The 22847-nt window shown below is 35.8% G+C and overlaps 4 protein-coding genes and 1 long non-coding RNA gene across 5 annotated transcripts in view; all 5 read left to right on the forward strand.

The window, feature by feature from the left end:
* LOC147504267 (uncharacterized) overlaps positions 1 to 10209 on the forward strand; it is a 64716-nt gene extending 54507 nt beyond the window's left edge. Inside the window, exons 3-5 of the mRNA XM_086605121.1 lie at positions 9473 to 9572; positions 9656 to 9831; positions 9917 to 10209. Coding sequence (XP_086461247.1) covers positions 9473 to 9572; positions 9656 to 9831; positions 9917 to 10195 — 555 coding nt within the window. The 3' untranslated portion in view covers positions 10196 to 10209. The remainder of the gene's footprint in view (positions 1 to 9472; positions 9573 to 9655; positions 9832 to 9916) is intronic.
* Positions 10210 to 14573: 4364 nt separating this feature from the next.
* Positions 14574 to 21365, forward strand: LOC147504269 (uncharacterized; the record flags this gene model as incomplete). The annotated part of the gene is made up of 8 exons (XM_086605122.1): positions 14574 to 14621; positions 19633 to 19669; positions 19767 to 19854; positions 19960 to 20423; positions 20513 to 20716; positions 20795 to 20887; positions 20980 to 21087; positions 21201 to 21365. Coding segments are annotated over exons 2-8 (1155 nt in total), but the record flags the coding sequence as incomplete, so codon positions are not given.
* On the forward strand, positions 15316 to 17098 carry LOC147504270 (uncharacterized). Its single transcript, XM_086603700.1, has 2 exons — positions 15316 to 15430; positions 15526 to 17098. The coding sequence occupies exons 1-2, from the start codon at positions 15402 to 15404 to the stop codon at positions 17096 to 17098; spliced, it is 1602 nt and encodes a 533-aa protein (XP_086459826.1). The 5' UTR covers positions 15316 to 15401.
* LOC147504271 (uncharacterized) lies at positions 18006 to 19029 on the forward strand. The gene is made up of 3 exons (XM_086603701.1): positions 18006 to 18187; positions 18269 to 18374; positions 18469 to 19029. Exons 1-3 carry the CDS (start codon positions 18006 to 18008, stop codon positions 19027 to 19029), a joined length of 849 nt encoding a protein of 282 aa, XP_086459827.1.
* A 2-nt stretch (positions 21366 to 21367) lies between the features above and the next one.
* LOC147504272 (uncharacterized) lies at positions 21368 to 22023 on the forward strand. The gene is made up of 3 exons (XR_015220373.1): positions 21368 to 21448; positions 21541 to 21882; positions 21972 to 22023. It is a non-coding gene; the product is annotated as an uncharacterized LOC147504272 (long non-coding RNA).
* The last annotated feature ends 824 nt before the right edge of the window (positions 22024 to 22847 follow it).

Below are 22847 nucleotides of genomic sequence, written 5' to 3' on the forward strand. Positions count from 1 at the left end.
TGGTCTGGTCCCTTTCTGGTTACTGAAGTTACCCCTTACGGGGCAATCACCTTGGTAAATCCCAAGGACAACAGTACCTTTCAAGTCAATGGCCAACGGTTAAAACATTTTTACGAGTTAATGTTCCCTGCTGTAGAAGAAGTCTTTTTACAAGACCCCGTCTATGAGGACAAACCTTTGTTGTTGGTGTACTTCCATCACTTCCATATATTGGTTAGTGCACCATTTAGGTAACCGGGCCCTCTCTATGGATTGTGTGGCTATAAGTACCTGATCCTAAGACCACGTTTAACGTAATTTACGCATTCTATTCTTGCATGTTTTCTCGGTTTTTTAGTCATGTTCCTCTATGGTGTGAATTATGTCCTTATTGCTTTATTGTTTTTATTATATTAAATCTTATTCATAAAAAGTAAAAAAATTAAAATCATAAAAATAGTAATCTAGTAAGTCTCGGGAATCTGACTTTAAAAGACCTACGTTTAAAACAAATTTTCTAAACTCGATTATATCAAATTTGTTTGGGGGTGGGGTGTTGGTTTTTCTATCCATGATTGTTCAACTTTCCATTTTTTTTGTTGTGTATGCCATTTAATCGTATTTTGATTCGGGTTGACATTATCTATAAATTTAGATTTCATTTGTTCGCATAACTTACGTCATTCACGCACTTTGAGGCTTTTTCCATCATTTTTTATGGCACCCACGGTTAGAGTGTTTTATGGATCATTGGATTGGCAATTCTCTCCAGATCGTTTCCATATCTCATTCACAAAAATCGGACAGTTAACGAATCGACAATTTTAGTTTGAAGTTGCGCGCATAAAATCAGAAATTTTCAAAAATTGAATTAGGCTTAGGCCCAAATATCGCACGCATGTGCTGTGCACGTGCGTCTCCTCCCTCAACCAAAAACAGATCGCAAGTTCATCTTCTCACTTCCGCCATTAGCACCCACAAAACCCTAACCAAAATATATATAAAAAAGAAAAAAGAAAAACCAAATCCCACCATGCCAATTAGGATTCCCGCACTCCAAAACTTCTCCACAACATTTCCACAACCATTTCCAACAGTTTGCACCACCAAAACATAAAAAAAAAAAAAACAAACAAAACAAAAAAATCGAACCACCACCACCACCACCGCGCCACCTCCCAAATTTTAAGTGAGTTTGATTCAAACTCCATCCCCACAATGCATTTAACCCCACAAACCGACTACAACCTTCAATGGCGCAAAGACGAAGAATTTTGCCAGAACAAGCTTTTACTGCAGACCACTTTGCACCGTTTTACAATGACGAGATGATTCGTAGGGATTGGACGCATTTGTAGTATTCGACGAATGACTTTTATCACGACGATTTGGTCCAAAAATTCTATAAGACGAGGGAGTTGGATGGTAATAAATTTTTTGTTAAGGTGAATAAAATAAGGAGAGAAATTGATAGAAATTTGTTGGCTAGTATTTTCGGCATGGAGGAAGGACGCAATCTAGTAGCCACATTGCAGGAATCCCAAATTGGTGGGATCAAGCCTTTGATGAAAGAGACGGTTTTGGAGGGAAACTACAATATGAGTTCGCATTGTGTTCGCCAGTCATCTCTGCGAACCAACCAGCTGGCTGTAGCTCACTGGATTGGTAGGAATGCCATTGGAAAAGAGAAAGTCAGTGACATCAGTATGAATTGTCTTCATGTTCTATGGATACTCCAGGAGAGGAAGTATAAATTTTGTATCCTCGAGTTTTTGATAAATATGATTACAGGAGTTGGGAAGAGTATTGCACCTCTCCCTGTGTTGATAACAAAGATCATGATGATTTTGAGAGCTACACTAAAATCTGATCGGATTATGCTGGACTCGAATTCAAATGCAAGTATTTACATGCAATGTATCCAGAAGACTTGGAGGTTGCTGGCTGATAGGGTTGTTAGTTCGGATGATGACACGGGATGTTTTGATGTTGATGCCTTGGAGAAGTATACTTCTGATGTAGAATGCATGTCAGTGCTTCATCGTGGCATGCGTTTTCTTAATACTATTTGTGAAGATCTCCGAACTCGGCAGACTACCATATATCAGAATTATGAGACTCGTGCCCAGTGCGAGGATGAGCGTTGGAAAGAGATGAAAGCATTTATGGAGGTACAGTGCAAGTTCCAACTACAAATGCTAGAACGCTTGCCACCCTAGGGGGCTTCTTTTTCTTAGGAGGCGTCTGTGAGGCATGAACGTCGTCGAAGAAGGACAACTAACTCTAGCCCTTCTTCGTCTCAGGGTCCATCTTCATCTCGTGGCTAGCTGTTTAGAAAAATTTGTTGTTTTGATGTTATTTTTTATTGTTTTTATCAGTTTAGATGTTAAGTTGTTGAATTCAGTAGCTAAATTTGAATTCGGTTGTTAATTGTTATTTGAATTTTGATTTTAATTTAATTTGGTTCTTTTCAACGCATGTGATAATTTTTGCGTTAATCCCACCTTCCCTAATTGTTTGGGGGTGATATTATTTCTTTTGGCATTGTTTTGATATGATCCACCATTTTAGAAGTAATATTTCGATGATTGTTGGGAATGTTGCCAATATTGGCATGGCTATGATTAGATATTGTGGTAGAATGAAATTTCAATGAGTTAGGAAGTTGCTATTCTAAATTCAATCTAAAAGATATTAGGTTTGTTTTAGAATAATGAATATGGGTTGTTTTTGTTATAAGTTTTGGAAATATTTTGTTTCCGGCAATTGCCTTAAAATATTTTGGCAACTTGTCGATTCGTTTTAGAAACTAAAACCCTATATATACTTCCTTCATTCTACACTCAAAACCCACACATCTCACTTTCATCTCTCACCTTAAACCTCCAATTTTTCCTCTTGATTTTCACTGCACCCTATTTTTCACACACGCAGTGCGACCCGAGCCCTAGCAAGACCAATTCTGAGCACGCCTAGTGCTTAAGCGCCTGTAGCTCGATTTCCATCTAAGCGCGACCAGCGCCCTGACCTTCGTAGCCAAGAAAAATTTCCAGGGTTGTTTGCAGCTTTTCTAGAGAGTAGTTTTGTGATGACATGTTCTACAGTCATACCTGAGTAGTCTTTCAAAGACTTGTTGGGAAGCGAGACCTATGGAGGTTGGTTCCGCGACAGGATCTTGTAGTTAGGATGGCGTCATCTACTGGTAAGTGACGACGACTCGTATTCAGCTCAGCTTACTGCTTATTTCTACAATAATGTTAAATTCTATTGTAACCATGATGGAGAACAAAAATTCTCCATCGTAGTTAACGACATGACAATGGTATTCAGTAAGAATTTGGTAGCTTTGGTTTTGGGATTGCCTTTGCTTAATCTTACACACACGTGGCGATATATGACTGATAATGTGTTCCTCTATGACTATACATATTTCGGCCAGTATTGTGGGGGAGGGGTGTTTCGTATAATGGACCAAGGGCGATATAACATAACCCTTGGTAGCCTATCCCTGAATGTAGGCACCACCATGCTATTCATCCTGATGAATATTTTAGGGGAGTGGCAGTTTACTACTGCAAATAGTGCCACTGCTGACGTTTTCCTTGCTTTATCTGAGGGACATCGCCTATATGACATTCCCAGAGTTTTAGTGGCTAGTCTAAATAGAGCCCATAGCATGAGGCATAAGTATTTTCTTATCCCTGTTTTGGTCTGCCGCATCATGCGCGGTTGTTTACCTGTATTCTATACCCAGTTCACGGATTGGGTTAGGGTTGAAACCATGAGACCCACCAATTGCGTGGTTCGTTCATTTCGCATTATGACTTGGCCGGAATGGCAGGTGCAACCTCATTTGGTTGCTCCTTACACCCCATCAGACCGAGTAACACTGGATAGGTTAGCACAGGTGGACGACACAAGGCGAAGGGCTTGGCAAGTCATCATGGCATGGTAAGATGCGAAGGAACCTCATTTCTTTATATAAAAGGAGGAGGATGACGCTTAAACGATGGAGTTAAGGTAAGTTTTTAGTTTCAGTTCGTGTCTGCTTACGTCCCAAACACTTTACTTCTTGTAACCCCATAAGGGTGGAACTCATATATAGTTTCATCTGTTTTTCTTTATCTATATTAGTATGTTTTAACCTTGTTTTGCAGATGTTCCCAAATTTCACGCATTTCCATGGTATTTTTCTATCCTTTTTATTTCAATACTTTGAGGACAAAGCATGCTTCTTGTTTGGGGGTGGCATAGAAACACGTGTAATTTAAGGCATCTGTTAGGATATAGATATGTACAATATGCACTTGTTTTCTAGCAAATATTTTAGAAATAAAAAAATACAAAAATACAAAGTGATGTTATACACTTAGGAATATTGGTATTGTTTTCTTTCTCTCTGCTCTTAATAATCTAGAAGTTTCACGTTAGTTTTTGCATTAGAATATATTTTAGAAACTTAATTAGGTTAATATATAGATAATAATCTTTACATCTTTCTATAAATATATTGCATAAGTATCTATGATTGTTTGGCAGTAAGTTTCTGAAATCTAGACTAAAGTACTTATTTTACAAATCCTGTGAGAATATAGCCTAAAGCCTTATATGAGTGAAATATTTGAGAAATGACACAAGGGAGAATTAAATTCCGGATAGAGATATTACACGTCCACTTGGTTGATCATTATACCATATCCTTAGCGAGAATTTAGGCCCGGCCTCTTTGGATCGATATAGCCAAAAATTCAAACCTATGAATTATTTTCCGCTAGTTGCCCCTCTGAGCCTTTCTTTAGCCTTTCATAAACTGCAAATCCTTTACCTTTTTACAAAAACAAAACAAAATAAAAAATCAACCTACCCATTTTAGAACGAGTTTGAGAATAGAGATGAAGAATAGAAAAGGGAAAGACCTTTGAAATCAAGAATTTGTTAGTCGCTTCAAATAAGAAAAGAAAGTTTCCATCCAAATAAAAATAAATAAATTAAGGGATAGAACTCCGAAAATATAATCAAAGGAGTCAAAAGCCAAAGAAAAAGAAAAAAAATGGCTAAGGATGGAAACAAAGTGTAGAAGCAAAAGTAAAGAACAAGGTTTTCTCTAGTTACATAATATGAAGACTCTATTATCTCAGACTGGTTCTTTTTGAATAGTCATTTCCTTCATTCTTAAACCATCACCTAATCCCCACAAAACCTAAATAAGACATTTAGCTCAATTAGGAATATGTTAGTGTGATAGTAAGTGGCAGATGTATTTGATCGACTTCGGCTTCCGGGTGTGTCATTGAGATTGTAAGGTAAAGTGTGCCCATTGCACACTGGAGTAGCGGAACTTGAGCTGAAAAATCAGAGTGTTTTTGTCTTGACATTTATGTGAGGACCTACTTAAGGACGCTATTCCAAAGTTTCAGAAACGGACCTGTTAGTGTATGTCATAGTATTACTCATTGTATATATGTTTATTCGTAGATGATTGATTATTATGCATATATTAGCTTAGGTTTCAACTTGATTATTCTATATTCATTGCTAGTGAGATGTATAGATAATTGAGACAATAAATAAGGAAACAATAATTTTATTTGTTAGTCGTTGTAGTATAGATGAAGTTTGTGAGTACCTTCACTGGAAAACTCTCACGAGGCTAAAACTCGTCCACTAGGGAATTCCTAGTGGTGTAAGGCCTTGTTACATATAGTCAATATAATCGCACTCGGCGAAACGAGATTAGTTAGAACTCCATTTTTGGTCACTTATTCTAATTTCTCATATTTGCTTGAGGACAAGCAAAATGTTGTTTTGGGGTGGTTTGATAAAAGCCCAAAACTATAGTTTTAACCCTTTAACAGTATTGCTTTTTGACCAATTATGTGATTAATAAGTAAGAGTTAGTACTGTTATCGTGTTCTAATGTATTTCAAGCATTGGAGTCGAATATGTGCAAAAATGCGCCCTTTTTGTGAGATAATGGAGCAAGGGTTAGTTGTTAAGAAGTTTAATGATTAAAGACCAAGATCCAAGGAGAAAAATCCCATTTAAAGCCCGGTCAAAGCTAAAAAGTCAAAGTCAACGCGGGCATAAATAGCGCACAAAAATCAACAGAACTTCCGGAACCTGTATCTTTGGACTCAGCCCTCGAAATTGGGCCTACCTTAAGTCAAAACGACCGTCTCGGAACGAGCTTTCTAATGGCTTAAGCCTTAACCCAATCAGAGGAGAAGAAGTAGATGAAAAGGATGTTAAAGTCAAATCTAGCTGAAAAGGCCTCTGTGGACTGAAGAAATTGTGTTTTGGGCTCGATTTTCCGGCCCAAAACATGGCTCCTCAGCCCATGCACGAAAAAGTGGATCTTGTCTCCTCCATTTGAAAACACAAGACTTAGCTCTTAAGCATCTAGTTTTTTTTGTTAGCAATTATCCTATAATTTGTTTTTAGATCTAGTTTTACATTCAATTAATTAGTTTTAGAACAAAGTAGATTATTATTTAGAATCAGATTTAATTTTATAATAAAGTATTAGTTTTTCATTTCAATTTAGTTTATTGATTCAATTCTTATTTAGATTTTGTTGTCTTAAATTCATAATTAGTTTGTTTTAATTTGATAATTAGTATTCATAATCTTATTTCTAAATTAGTTTTAAATTCAGTTTAATCCATTTTGAATCTTAGACTATTGTTAAATTAGATTATAAAGTTTAATCATTTATTCAATAATGAGTTGTTATATTTGTTCTTGTTTAAGAAATGATAGTATAATGATTCAAGGCTAAGACCTCCATTAGAGGGGTTTGAAGAAGCCTTGATGAAAACTTGATTGTTGTTAGCGTAGAATAGTTCGTAATATTCTATTCCATTCTAGAAAGTAATTAGTTCACCATGAGAATAGGTTTGATTGCTTTACATGCTAGTTGTTAGTTGGTAGAGATTACTATGAACAATTAGGGATTAGAAACACCCAATTGTTATGCGGAAGCATTATAATTAGGATTACGACAATTCTTCGCTAGTTGATTAAGTCGAATTAAGGTGGAATCAAATCCCCCTAATTCATTATCATATAGTTAATTTAGTATTTCCGTAGTTGATTAGTTGAATTACCATCGTAGCATAATTACATAATCCGTACTCTCATTGACTTTGGTAGAACTGATAATCTTAGTTAACGTGAATTCTAAAGAACTAGGAGTGGAATGAATTCTCTACTCCAACTATATTGCAATAGCATCGAGAATAGAAAACTTTGATAATTAAGCATAAATCAGTTTTAGTTTTACTTGCGTTTGAGTTTTGTTACTTATTCGTAGATAAAACTATCATTTTACCATTTAACACATCATCTCAAGCTCAATAACTAGAACCTATTCGTGTCTTAACATCATCCCAAGCTCAAGTTCAAACCTCACAACCAACTTCAGTCTCAATGCCAACAACAGTTCATGGTTCATATTCAATACCAATTCATCATCCAACACTATCTCAACAAGTTCAAAATCTAACTCAACAAGTACATCATCCATCTCAACAAGTTCAGAAATCATCAAAACGAATTCATAATCCATCTCAACAAGTTCAGAATCCAGCTCAACATTTATCAGTTCACACTAGATCAAAGAGTGGTATTATTAAGCATAATCCAAGATATGCACATAATACCATTGTAACTAAGCATCCCTTACCTCAAGCATTGTTGTCAAAGGTTCAAGATCTCCCTATAACACCAACATGCTATTCCAAAGCAATGAAAGATGCAGGGTGGAGAGCAGCAATGGCATTAGAAATTAATGCATTACATTATACTGGTACATGGGAGTTAGGTCCTTATGATTCATCAATGAATATAATCTAGCTGAAAATAAGTGTGTATTCAAGATTAAGTACAAGCCAACTGGATTGATCACTACACCAGAATTCAAGAAATAGGACACACTCTTATGACTATATACCCCGTCTTAATTTAAGAACAATAATTGTCGTCTTAAATTGTCTTCACACTGCCGTTGTTTTTTAGGTTTACTTAGGTTGACTCTAGGACATTAGTTTTTGTCCCAAATACTAGACGAGACAAGTTGTCTTTCCTGGGTTTGGTGACCGTCGTAGATGATTTTGCACAGAGAGGGTTTAATTATCCTGCCCAATATTTCACTACCCCCACCCAATATTTCTTTATTTCAGTAACCCTCTTGTAAAAATGAAAGTGAGGCTTCGGTGCATCTCTCTCAAAATTGGCAAGAGTTGTATCTCTCTCTCAAGTTTGGTAACCCCCTCATCTCTCTCTCAACTTTTTGTATCCCTTTCTCTCACTTTCATCAATTTTCATTTTTTTCAGTACCTCAATTTTGTTTTGTTTTGTTTCGATAATCATTTATGAAACCCAATTTCTAGGGTTGTACATTATTGTAAACATACAAAGTGGAGAGGAGGTGTCAATTAAATTGTTATGTTCTACTATTTGTGTTTTTTTGTTTGAAAATTTTAAAGCAATTTGTATACAGCCTTTGTGTCTTTGTTATAGTATTTTGATGTGATTGTTCACATGATAATTTTATCGGACCTAATTAAATCGTCATGGGTTTTGTAAGAATAATAATTGAATGTTAAAGGTATCTTTTTTCCTTAGATATCGAAACTGATGATACAAGCTTGCGAGCTGATAGTTTTTCTCTGTTGATAACTATGAAGTTTGAATCGTTGTTGAAGCCTATTTAGTAAGTTGGTTTGCTTAATGGTAATATGTGCTAGGTTTACATCTAGAGTTAGAAATACAAGTGATTTAAATTATTAGTTCCCTTTTTAATTTATTTAGAGAACTCCCTTTGTCTAGATCCTAAAGTCCTTACACTTATTTAAATGCAAGGTTAGTGTTATTCATAAGATTTGACCAAACACCCTTCTCTAACGTGCATTACAACATCATGTCACCTTCCCACCCTTATTTCCCCCTATCTACCCAACAAACATTCATTTCAATTATTTTTTCAGCTAAGCTAAAAAAATGACTCTGCTTCATGTATTTCAGACCAGAACATGATTCAACTAATTACGTAGCTACTTTATGGTTGTGACTACTTTGTACCTCCCCTTGAAGCACTCCTTGAAGAATTCACTGGACTCTGCTTCATGTATTTCAGACCAGAACATGATTCAACTAATTACGTAGCAACTTTATGGTTATGATTACTTTGTACCTCCCCTTGAAGCACTCCTTGAAGCCATTGTGGGTAAGGACAAAGCAGGTCATATGTACTTAAGAGTTAAGACGTTAATTCATTCTACTTTGTAACTGTTAATGTTTGTATGTACTAGTTCAACATGGGAATTCTTCTTGCAATTGATTTTCTTTCTTTGGTTGTGTGCATTTTATAATTGTTGGCTACTGAATTGTAATGGATTATGAAATATATGAAAATGACTTGTTTTATTATGAAAATAAGTTGTTTTGCATATTATTATTAGTTTTCAGCATAATGACTTCTGGACAATCTTAGGGTGGGAATGTATCTCGACAATCTGAAGGTGGGAATGGATCCGGACAATCTGAGAGTGGTAATGGATCTAGACAATCTGAAACTGAAGCTGTGAATGCTGGTATATTATTAGTTTTTGAAGTGAGTTATTTTTCTATGTGAGATGTATTGAAGTATTCCTAACTAATGTTTAGGTCATTTTAGCCCCTCGACAGAAGATCTTTGTACTATTTGATGATGATGGCAAACCAGTTGGAGACAAAGCTGCTGAATATTTTAGTCATCTTGGTGAATATAGTCGGGCACATGCTTCAATAACCCATCATAGATGGAAGGATGTGTCAGACGATGACAAAAAACTTATATGGAAGCGAATCTCGGTAAGCTTCTTTAAAATTATATTATAGTTCTATTTTATTGTTTAACTATGCTAACTAATATTTTATCACTTTTTCGTAATTGTAGGATGAATATGATCTATCTGGAACAACGAAAGAAAAAGTCATGGCTAAAGCAATTGAATATTGGAGGATGTACAAGAGCAGCACCCTTAGGAAGGTTTATGACAAGTATAGAACAGATGAAGAAAGGGAAAGACATTGCCCAAATTTTGTTAGAAAAGAAGATTGGGAAAAGTTTGTAGACAATGAATCCACTGAAGAAGCAAAAGCTCGACGAGTAAATGGAAAACGTTCTAGAGAGGCAGCGGTAGCACAACAGAGATCTGGAAGAAGGTTCAGCTAGAATTGCTCATGAATTGGTAATATCATGCAATTGTTGTGTCATTTTTCTTTGGTGTCATTCTCAGGTTGCACATTTGGCATGTTTTGGTGGTTTGGTTCTATGCATGAACATGTCTAGTTGTGCATTGTTCTCTAGGTTCCCTGCCATTTATGTCTGCTGCTATTTTGTTTTATTTTAGATTAAGTTATGAACATCCAAAGATGTGATTAAACATGCATTTAAGTGAATCACTTGACCTGCAAGAAGTTTTATAATGTCATCACTACATAAGGACCTGAACTGTATACCAATTTAAGTACATAAGGATTTTTATCCCTTTGAATATCTTTGTATGATTTTTCAAAAAGAAAAGAACCCTAACACACCTGTCACGAGAACGATACTTGCCCCACACAAGAGCATAGTGACAAAATGGTGAGGCTTTTACTAGATACAATTTATTTGATAATTGTTTTGATGTTGTTGTTGAATGTACACGTTCTTATTCGTTATATAGGTACGTATAAAGGAAATTGCAGCCAATACTCCCTCAAGCACTATGTTGGATATGGATCATGATCCTGTTGCACATGTAATGGGGCGTGATACCAAGGGTCATTATCGTGGCTTGGGTAGTGGAGTTAGTAGAAGAGGACTTGAGGCTTCAGCTCCAACAAAAAATCAACTTAAAATACAAAAGGGGATAACATCAGCTCTTACGGGGGAGGTCCATGATTTGAAGTTGGTAGTTGGAGAACTGCAATAGGACGTCGCAATGATGAAATCTAGTCAAAGTTCAAATGCAGCATTCTCCCCTGGTTCTAGTTCTTCTCAGGTATGGTCGAGCGCACCTTGCATACAAGTGTTCCAACTTATTAGTTAGAAACCTTATACATTCCATTTGTTTTAGTGAATGGGTACTTTCTAATTGTATTTGTATGCCAATATTATGGCCATTATATGGTTTAGCCATACAGGTTTCTCTACCATCTATAAATGTTTGGACTATTGTATGTGGGGGTTTTAAGTGATTGATTATTATGTAGGTACGACTAAATGATATATTTGGAGATGGTAGTCCTGATTTTAGTAGTTGGATGTGGATAGAAGATTTTTAATGTTCCATATGTAAAGAAGCCTTATTGATTATTGCTAGCAATATGTTAGAGGATTGTTAATGGCTTACAGTGGCCTGGGGGATGGCCTATAACAGCCTAGGATTTAAGTTACATGTATTGGAATTCTCCAGACCACAATTAGTTTAGGAATATAAATGAACAAAGTGATTCCATATGTACATTTGTTTGTTATTTGTAGTTGAATTGAATGGGACCAGCACCCTAGGGATTTCCATCTGAGTTATTGATAGGGTTATATACTAAAAGCATTACTTTTGTATTAACTCTAATTCTTTATATTTTGAATGAGAATCATATGGGCAAATGTTATGCATATTATATATGTTATTAGTTATATGCATGTGTCTAATACTTTATGTTGTAGATGATATGGTGTGAACACACAGAAGATCATATCATCAGTACCTTATAAAATATAAGTAATCGTTCACAACCTAGATGGATTTGGACAAACCATTGGTACGGTTGTAGTATAATCTGGTATTAGTCTATCTTGACTATAAGATTACACTAGTACACTTTGTGTGTATTGAACAGGACCAAGTGAGGTTGTTTATCCTTATACTGACTATATAAGAGAACAAACGCCTATGTTATTATGGATGTTTGTCCTCCTAATCCGTATATAATAACGGGTACTTACATGCATTGTACATTGCTTTAAATCATCAATGAGTGAGATTCATTTGTGAATCAACAAACTCGATGGATTGGGTAATGACATTGTATGTAAGGTGTGTTGTTGATTATAGAAGGAATTCGTGACCCGTAAGAAGTCGGGTTGCAAATGATGTCCCCTTGAGGAGCTTAAAAAGATTGTCATGTAAACCCTGCAGGTCGATTTATTCTAACATGAGTTAATCAACGGATATTCGATATCTTAAACACGGACATAAGAAGTTAATTAATGTAGTTGTCAGTAACTTGACTTAATTAGCGGACATTCGATATCTTAAACACGGGGAGATCAATGAGCATATAATATGGAGCCCATAAATGCTGACACGTAATTTGGTATTAGGGCGGTAGTGCAACAATGGCCTTTAGTGGAATAAGCCATTTGTTGACGGACTTGGGTGGGTGTGTTCGGGCTAACATGGGAAGCCCAAGCCCGTCAGAAGGCCCAACCCTAATTTCTCCTCATGGTCCCTGTTGTAGCCTATAAAAAGAATAATCTCTCTCTGGCCGAAATTCACTATTCATCTAAACAGAAAAAGAGGCAAGGAAAGTTAGATCCAAAATTGGATCTAGCTTTGTGAGAAAGAAGGGGATTGGTAGATCGTTGTCCACACAATGTCCAATTTATTCTAAATGAATACAACAGAAGATCAAGGGGTTGATTGTTGATTCGGATTCATAAAGCTTGGATTCTCAGAGTTATCAAAACCGAATTTAAAAGGTATGTTCTCTATCCAAATCGTGAGAACCCATTGATTCCGCTGCGCGTAGTTCTCGCAGTTTATAGAAATATTTACATTCTGAATAACGGTTCCTACAGTTACGCTCAACGAGATGTAAGTTATACTCAATGCGCCGTGAACATGTGGCTAATGGAAGGGCTATTATAGGAGAAGAGGTGGTGGAGATCTTATTGAAAGTTATGATGTTATCCTGGATAGTGTGATTGTGCCTCATGCTCAAATTACAAACCGCACAACTCTTGGGGAAGAGGATATAGGAGGTGTTATCGATTGGCCCAAAGCTCTAACTGTATTTGATCATTAAGGGTATGATTATCTAAACATGTAAAATCTTTTTGTGAAGCATCTCCTACTCAAAAGAGTTAAACTAACAGAAGATACTCTCATTTTGCAGGATGTGGATGTTTTGCATGATGCTTCTCTTTTTGTACATCGGTATTAAACTATTAATAGAGGTCATCAAAGATGCTCGTTTTAAGTTCAAATTGAATCTCAGTATTTCTTTATGTTTAACGATGTGTGTGATTGTTTGTTTCTATTTCCATGTATAATTATGTTTCAAAAGTTGAAGCTGGCGATGGTTGATGTAGCTCAATGGTTGGAATATATGTTTCTATATTGGTTAATAGTATATGGATTGTGAACAAGCTTTGGCAGCTTGTTGTAAGTCAATGGAGGGAACGAGACCAATGATGTTGGGGAAATCAAGCAGGTATTGGATTTCTATGGTTTACGTGTTAAGATGAAATATGTCCCTAAAATCCCTCCCTTTTTTTTATTATCATTATTTATATTTGTTGTTTGTTTAGGAAGTGGCGTTGGATGGGGTGATGGAGTTTGTGAAGTTGGGAAAAGGAGGGAAGTTTCAGTCTATGATTTATCAGAGGTTTCTTTAGGCCATTGTAAGTTGTTTCTATTATAACTTTTTTATGTTTATTATTGCTTTTTTAATGGGTCATTTCGTAATTGTAGGTTTATTCACCATCAGGCATTGATGTTGTAGTAGAGACACTTGTTTCAAACATTTTCAACTACATAGATGTTCGGTATGACCAGTTTAATTCTTTGTTTACATGTTATAGTTCTTTAAACTTATTTGCTTACCTCTTAAATCATTTTTCTTAGTGTGGTTAATTTACCTACATTAGTTTGGAAAAGCTTGCTAGGATATTAGATTCAAGAGATATAAAACACTACAACAATTTTATGATATGACATCACTTGATCAACGTCACTTCTAAAAATATGATGTCGTACATAACATTAGAAATCACTTTTCTCAAAGGTGATGTTAGTAGTTGGTGGTAATATTGTTTTAACGTCACTTTCTACAAAAGTGACTTAGAAAAGGTCTACAACATCACTTTTAGAAGTGATGTAAACGCTGTGATGTCGTTTAATCTTTTAAATCACTTTTTGCATCACTTTATAAATGATGTGAAAATTTGAAATATTAAATCACTTTACAAGTGACGTCTTGATTGGAATAGCAAATCACTTTCAAAAGTGATGTCTAGTGGTAGCTATTCGATGGACACATTGCTTTGCTCTAGGCCCATTAGGCCCATTAGACAGGCGGGGCTTTTTAGTAGTAGCTTAATTAAACAAAAAACTCTAAGTTTTCGAAGAAACTAAAAAACTTTGAAAATAAAATCTTTAACCGCGAATAAAATTTTGTTTTCCCGCTGTGATTAGAATTCATTAACCTAGGGCGGCTAGGTCAGTTATGAAAAATACAACTCATCCCGTCAATTCAGGTACTTATTAACTATTTACTTCTTTCTCTTCAAAGCCCTCTCGTAGAAAACTAATATTATCTATTTTTGTGACAAAAGCACAATCTTTTTCGGTGGATTTTTCTGGAAATCAAAAGAACAAAGTAACCAGGTTTGTCTCTTTCATTAAAGCCCAATTTTTCTGCCTTCAAAACTTTACGGTTCCATTGGTCTCTTTCATTATAGCGTTAACAATACGTGATATCCTATATTGTATATGAAGTCGGCAAGTCTTACAAAGTAATGCTTCGTCCTTAATATCATAGAATGTGTTGTTGTACTGTTTTTATAATTACAGATTAGAATTATATATATCTTATAATTCTAGTTCTTTAGTTTTATTTATCTTTTTTGGGTTTTTGGCCTGCTAAGTGGGCATTGTGTGTAGATGTACCCTCGACTTGTGCATCCATAGTTGTGGTCTGGACTAGTTCAACATTTAAAATTACTGATTTGAGTGGCTAACTTGGCCATATATTCAAGATGTGTTTTTATATTGCTAGGTGTTTGTAAGTATGTTTATGAGATTGTCTTGATTGGTGACTGCCTAGTTGTTACATTTTTTTTGCGAGGGTTTTAATGATGAATGCTTCATTCCTTATTTTCTTCTTTTTCTTGTTGTGAAATAACTGATTTTCCTTGCATGGTTTTTTGGTGTATCTCTTCTTAGTATTTAATGTGTGATTTGAGCTGTAAGATGTTAAGTCTTGTGGTGAATATTCCAAGTACAAATTAAAAAGTTTAAATCTATGATCTAATTTTTTAAGTTATAATTGTATGTGGTGTGGTTTTAACCTTTAAAATTTCCAGATTTACCTATTTTAGTCTATAGAAGGAAAGTAGGCCGTGACATTCAGTTCCTCGTTCGTAGGCAGAATATATAAATAACGTTATGGACAAGTCGTGGAGATCTCTAAACAGGTTCAGTACGTTACATTATTTCTATTACTTTAGTTAAAAAACATATATATATAATACTTAAATGTTATATTGATGATTGGTTTTATAATTACCAGAGCTGGGGACGAGTATGGATTTGCTGTTGATGAATTCATTAGAATCGCTTTAGCTCCCTTCGAAGACAAAACAATCCTTAGATGTCCATGCAATGAGTGCTTAAACTTTGAACTTTTGAGTCCAGATGTCGTAAAAGATCATTTGATAGAGTGGGGTATTGATATGACTTATGATCCGTTCATTTTGCACGGAGAGGAAGTGCAAGTGCCTCTAGAAAATGAAGGATTTGCACATACAAACGTTGACCAGACAGAGACATATGAAATGTTTAAAGCGACGTATGCAAGTAATGCGAAGGACTTTCCTGGTGATGCAAAAGACACAGTCAAAGTCCGAAAGTCAGTTGAGGAGTCTGAGAAGCCCCTGTATGAAGGCTGTAAGTACAACAAGTTGGAGACGATTGTTAGATTGTATAGTCTAAAAGCAAAGCGTGGTTGGTCCAATAGAGGATTTACTGAATTGCTGGATATTTTTAGTGATATTCTTCCGGAGGATAATGTTATTCCTACATCAAATTATTCTGCAAGGTCGATGTTAAGGAAGTTTGATTTGGATTTTGTAGAAATTCATGCATGTGTAAACGATTGCATTTTATATAGGGGTGATGATTATAAAAATCTTGTGAGTTGTCCAAAGTGCCATGCTAGTCGATGGAAAATTGATCCGCATACAAAGCAAATAAGGGAGAAGGTTCCAGCAAAGGTTCTTAGGTATTTTCCTATTATACCAAGGTTCAAGAGGATGTTTATGTCTGTCGACAAAGCGAAGCAACTGACATGGCATGCATCGAACAGAAGTAGTGATGGAAACATGCGTCATCCAGTTGGTAGTCCTGCGTGGAAGCATATTGATAGAAGTTGGCCATCTTTTGGTGAAGAAGCACGCAACCTTCGTTTGGCGTTGTCGGCTGATGGTGTCAATCCCCACCGAACTCTAAGTTCAAGGCATAGTTGTTGGCCAGTCATTTTAGCGATATATAACTTACCTCCGTGGTTGTGCATGCGAAAGAGTTATATGATGTTGACTTTGATAATTCCCGGTCCTAACCAGCCAGGCAATGACATAGATGTTTACTTGAAGCCATTGATTGATGACCTGCTGCTTTTATGGAGAGAAGGTGTGGAAACTTATGATGTATATGAGAAAAAAACTTTCACGTTAAAAGCTATTTTAATGTGGACCATTAATGAGTTTCCAGCGTTTGGTAACCTAGCTGGATGTGCAACGAAGGGTAGATTTGCATGTCCTAAGTGTGGCGTTAATACATGTGCGGTGTGGCTAAAACATAGCAAGAAATTCTCTTACATGGGAAGTCGAAGGTTCCTTCCAGTTGATCATCCATTTCGTTTGAAGAAAAGTTGGTTTAATGGGAAACAAGAACTTGGAGAGAAGCCGGTGCCTTTGAAAGGAACAATGATTTTTGATGAGGTAAAAGGTATTGAAGATGATTGGGGAAAATCTGTAGTAAGAGATTTGAGAGATGATTGGGGAAAATCTATATCACTAAAGAAAAGAAAACGTGGAAAGGGAGTGCCATTGAAAAAGGTCGTGGAAAAGCAACACAACGGATAAAAAAAAAAAGGCCATATGTGGAAGAAAGAGATCTATCTTTTTGACTTGCCTTATTGGAGATTTCTCTTGTTACGTCATAATTTAGATGTTATGCATATAGAGAAAAACATTTGTGAAAGCTTGCTTGGGACACTGTTGAATATGAAAATAAAATCGAAGGATAACATTAAATCTAGGAAAGACTTGCAGGAAATGGGAATAAGAAATGACTTGCATCCTAAGCAAAATGGGGATAGAACATTGCTTCCTGCAGCACCATGCAACTTGTCAAAGAGTGAGAAGCAAATATTTTGTGAAAGGTTGAAGGCAGTGAAGTTGCCTGATGGGTATTGTTCTAACATATCATGCCGCGTTTCCTTAACTGACTATGCTATTTATGACTTGAAGTCTCATGATTACCATGTCTTAATGCAACAACTATTGCCTATGGCTTTGCGGAATCTCTTACCCAAAGGGCCAAGAAATGCAATTTTCAGACTTTGCTCCTTTTACAATGAACTTTGTCAAAGGACTATTGATCTGGAAAAGATGGAGACTATAGAGGATGAAGTGGTTGTGACAATGTGTTTACTAGAAAGATATTTCCCTCCATCATTTTTTGACATCATGGTACACTTAACACTTCATCTTGTGCGAGAGGTGTGCCTTGGAGGACCGGTACAATTTCGTTGGATGTACGCCTTTGAAAGGCATTAAATTTATTTAAGTCATTATTAATAGGTTTTAATTTAGCTAAAATCTATAAAGTATGTTTTTAGTATATTGGGTTCTAAAAGTTCAATTATTCACCAAATATAGGTACATGAGGGATTTGAAAGCAAGTGTTAGAAATCACGCAAGGCCTGAGGGATGCATGGTCGAAGTCTAACTTGGTTTGAAGAGGCGTGGCATTTTTTCATCTGAGCATATGAAACGAGTTGAAGTGAATAACGACCCAGAAAGTAGAAATGAAAACTATGATGATGAATCCATTATTCAAGGAGGAAAACCACTGTTAAAAGGGAAAGTTGTAACATTAGAAAGAGATATGGTCAAAGTTGCACATCGTTGCATTTTACTCAATTTTGAGGAAGTTCAGCCGTACATTGAGTAAGTAACTTTGTTAAATGTAGCACTTAAAAATAGACATGGGAAGTCGAAATACTTAACACTTACCTTGTAATTAAGCAGAGAACACAAGAAAGAGCTTGTCCGTAGAGAACCTCGCTTACGGAGAAACGAAGGTGCTTTAGTAGCAAAGCATGTCGAATGTTTCAATGAGTGGTTTAAGCAAGAGGTGAGGATCTGTTTTACATTTACATTTTATAAACTTTTAGGGTATTTACTCTTTGCGAGTACTTGACTATGTTTTTTTTTTAATGTGCCTTTAGATTGAAAATGAGAAGAAAGTGAAACATGTATCTAGCTTGTTAGATTCACTTTCTGATGGTCCAGATCCCGATGTTGTGAGCTATAAAGGTTACTTGATAAATGGTCACCGCTTCCACACTAAGGATGGTGAGAAAGGAACTCAAAACTCCGGAGTATCACTGCCCGCTAGTAGCTTATGTAGGGCAAGTGCTAAGGACAACAGGCAAATCGAGCAAGTTGTGACCTATTATGGTGTGATCAAGGAAATAATTTTGCTAGATTATGGTACATTTCAATATCCGCTGTTCAAATGTGATTGGGCAAACGTAGGAAGTGGGGTCAAAGTTGAAGAGGGATTGACATTAGTCAATCTGCATCAGGGTTTAACACACAAGCATGACCCTTTTATTCTTGCATCCCAAGCTGAACCTATTTTTTATGCTCGAGAATCAAGTGACAGCAACTGGTATGTGGTTTTGAGAGCACCTCCTCGTGGATTTCGTGACTCCGAGTGTAATGGTGAGGAAGATCTTAGCAATGTGACCACTCCACCACCTTTTGCAAGTCTTGGGGTTAGTTGATGAAGTGGAAGGTGATGAGGGTGATGAAGTGTATGAGCGTCGGGATTGTGAGGGAACTTGGGTACTCAACAAAAGGAAAATAAATTAATAAAACTTAACCAGGTATGCTTGTGTGTTTTCTCCCTAGTTAGAGTGTTTTTTGTTATTTTTTGCTTATCTTTTATAATTATTATCAAGTGTACTATTATTTCTGTGTATTCACTTTTTCAGTATCGTTGAAAGGTGGAGTCACGGTGGTGGACAATGTTGCTTATTTGAATTGGTTTTACGGGTTGATTAGGACTTTAATCCCACACTTGGGTGTTGGTGGATTATTAAGACTATTTTGTAGTTTTCTTTTTAATTTGTTGATTCAGTGTGTTTAGACAATGTTACTATAGTTTACTTGATTTATTATGTTATGCTAGATGCATTTTTTCTTGAATGGCGATCGATTTCTTGATACATATTGTTGAGCATTGTGCGTCGTTATATGTATATAATAATGGAGTTAGCATTTTGCCACTAGCAATAATTATAATTTTGTTAGAACTGTGTAAGCCCCATAATATTCTTAATTCTTTGAGGATGATTATTTTCTAATCTTTCATTGTACATGTGAAGAAAAATGACGAAGAAGAAAGCAATAGAATTAACTCCAGTAAGTTGTTTCATATTAATATATAGTTATCTCAATTTAATTGTTCTAATTTGTTTTCTTTAGTATTCTAATTTTATTTTTTTCATTAAAAATATAGTATCAGAAGAGTGCAAGAGCTAAGGTTCAAAAGTTTAAGAGAGCATTTGACTTGGCAACAACTAACAAGAATGAACGCGTACATGCAGGTATGATTATGTCATTGTGTATATTTAACTCCTTCCTATGTCTCCCATGTAATGTTCTTAATTATACTTATTAGTGTATAATGATTTATGTACAAACTACTTGAGGTTCAACCAAATCGCGCGGGAAGAAAATTCATGAAATTGAAAAGATGCCAAGCCAACAACAAATTGTTAACCAAGAGGTGGAAAGGGACAACTTGAGAAAGGTTAGGGATCTACCAGAAATGGAAAGGGAACAACTAGGATTGAATGAACCAGAAACTGACTGGGAAGAAGACGACTTTGAAGGAGAGGGTGATACATCGGAAGGATTAAACCATCCTAAGAAAAAAAAACATAGGGGACCAACAAAACTAAACTTCTTGAAAACTATTCCACGTGGTCAGAAATTGTCTGTCGGCTTCAATATAAAAGGTCAACCTGTTGGTCCTAATTCAGAATTCTTCAGCAGCTACTTGGGTAAGCTTGCAAGGAATCGTGTTCCTATTAGCTTTCGTACTTGGCATAAAGTACCCGAAAGTAAAGGCAGTTTTAGAGGCATTAAAGACAAAATGTGGGATTGTATAAAGGTAATAATTTTAATTTGTTTGTTTCAATTCCATATATCTTTTGTTATGATTGAAAAAGTGTAATGATTTTCTTTATTTAATTTTTACAGCAAAGATTTGTAGTCCCAGAGTATGCTAAAAAACAAACTCTTAAAATGATTGGGAAAGATTGGCGTAAATACAAAACAAAATTGAGGAGTGCATTTTATGACGCCTATGATAATGATGAGGATAGAGTTGCACACTGCCCACCTGATGTAATGCTAGTTGATTGGAGAGCGTTTGTCGCATATACCTCGACCGATGAATACAAGGTATCAATTTTTATTGAACCATTGTATAATATATTTTGAGACTTATATAATATCATTTTATTTTATTTTGTTGTGTAGAAATTAAGGGAAATTGGAAAGAAGGCAGCGGCTAACCACAAGATGCCCCACACTACTAGTCGTAAAGGCTTTGGTAGATTGGAAGATGAGTTGGTAAATAATTTACATTTATTGAATAGTACATCTTTTGTCTGAAATTTGATTAAGTTTTACTTATGTTCTATTTAATTATGATATATATGTAGAATCATAAAAGCGATGGTGCTGTGCCTGTTACAAGATCCATTGTATGGGTTGTAGGCCATAGAAGGAAAAATGGAGAACCGGTTAATGAATTGGCGAAAGGAAAGATAGTATGTCATTCGTTATTCAGAACAAAAATTAAATATAGATTGCATTGTCCTCTCATAGTTGTGGCTAAGTTTTCCTATTATTATTTGTCTCTATTTTTCTACTTATTTTATAGGACCAGCTGAATGAAATGATCCCTAGTATGGACTGTGGAAAAGATGATGCACTCTCACAAGTTTTAGGTCCTGATCCTAATGGGCGTCTAAGAGGAGTAGGATATGGAGTTACTGCTTCAACTTTATATGCTACTCAACAAGATGCAGATGGGAGGATGTGTGAACTAGAGCACCAATATTTTGATGTCTTTGAAAAGAATTGTCAACTGTTAAAGAAACTCTTGCTAAAGTGTTGAATAATCAAGAGGTAAATATTTTATTGTAATATATTATAAGATTCTAAGATGAGTACGTGTATGTATTAATCTTTGTGTTTACTTATACCTAAATTCTTTTCAGTCAGACCAGTCTTCTTTTCAACCTTGTCTCGACTTGCCAAAAAAACATCAAGTTTCTCTCGATGGTCGATCTTTCCCTATGCGAACACCCCTTGTGGCTCAACATGAACATCGAAGTCTATCAGTGCAAAGTAATCAAAATCTGCAAACACCTCCTACGGCTCAACATGAACAACGAAGTCTATCAGCGCAAAGCAATCAAAATCTGCAAACACTTCCTACGGCGCAATGTGACTATCGAAGTCTATCAGCGCAAAGCAATCAAAATCTGCAAACACCTCCTACGGCGCAACGTGACCATCGAAGTTTATCAGCGCAAAGCAAACAAAATATGAATTCAGTTGTATGTATACAATGCTGAAAGCTATTTTACTTGATTTGCATACTCGCATACACTTAGTATTAATATTATTTTGTGTCTTCTTTGTATAGGGAGGCACTCAATCCAAAGTAGGGAAGTGCAAATTGTTTAGGCTTGTTTCAGGGATGATGTTGTCGAGAAGGTTCATGGTACAATCGATAATCCAACAGTTAAAGTGCATCATGTGCCACTAGGCCCCTGGTTTTTCAAAGGTTTCTATTGATGTTGCAATTCAGAAAGATGTGTTGCTTGTCGAGGGGGAATCTGAGAATTAAAGACAATAGAAGATCTTTGAAGTCTTGTTTTGTGGCTTGGCCAACAAGTTCTATTCTTAAGTTGTGATGTACACAAATCTCAAGAGCTTGACTTTTGATGCTTCAAAACACTACCTAAGCCTTGGAGATTTATGTTTAGGGAATTAATTTATTATGTAAATGACTTGATGATCTATGGTGAATGATGTAGATAACTACTATTTCCTTAGTTATATTTTGTGGTTGTTGTGTATAATTGCTTACTTAACCGATTATTCTGAATTGTTTCTAGCAGGTGAAACCGTTTTTAACTCCGCCTGTGTGAAAGCTTAGCTTGTCTAGCTTTTACATTGCCGGTCTCAAGCCCGGATAAAGGAGGAGAGAAAATGGAATTCAAGGACAGCATAAACATGTAAGTGAATCAAGTACATTTTTATATTCCTTTGTTAGTATATTCACTGGTTTACTGTAATATTAACTTAATCTATATATGTACATATCATGTCAGGTGAAGACTACTACATAGTTTATTAACCAGTGGTCTAGTTGAAATATCTTGTTATTTAATATCCTGATTTAAGACATGTCTTGTATCTCATTTCTTCTTCAACCATAATGCGGGGAGGGTCTTCCCGAGGTGAATTCAGTTCTAAGTCATTTCAAGGAGGCTTTTGATTGGATGGAAGCCGATCG

The sequence above is a fragment of the Coptis chinensis genome, chromosome 4 (assembly GCF_015680905.1).
Source record: "Coptis chinensis isolate HL-2020 chromosome 4, ASM1568090v1, whole genome shotgun sequence".
Taxonomy (NCBI): Eukaryota; Viridiplantae; Streptophyta; class Magnoliopsida; order Ranunculales; family Ranunculaceae; genus Coptis; species Coptis chinensis.

What these genes read in the sequence shown, in the direction of transcription:
- LOC147504270 (XM_086603700.1), top strand. Translation starts at nt 15,402, where the DNA reads ATGGACAAGTCGTGGAGATCTCTAAACAG. An exon ending in TCGTGGAGATCTCTAAACAG is followed by an intron (nt 15,431 to 15,525) that starts GTTCAGTACGTT and finishes TATAATTACCAG; the next exon opens with AGCTGGGGACGAGTATGGAT.
- LOC147504271 (XM_086603701.1), top strand. Translation starts at nt 18,006, where the DNA reads ATGAAACGAGTTGAAGTGAATAACGACCCAGAAAGTAGAAATGAAAAC. An exon ending in GAAGTTCAGCCGTACATTGA is followed by an intron (nt 18,188 to 18,268) that starts GTAAGTAACTTT and finishes GTAATTAAGCAG; the next exon opens with AGAACACAAGAAAGAGCTTG. An exon ending in ATGAGTGGTTTAAGCAAGAG is followed by an intron (nt 18,375 to 18,468) that starts GTGAGGATCTGT and finishes ATGTGCCTTTAG; the next exon opens with ATTGAAAATGAGAAGAAAGT.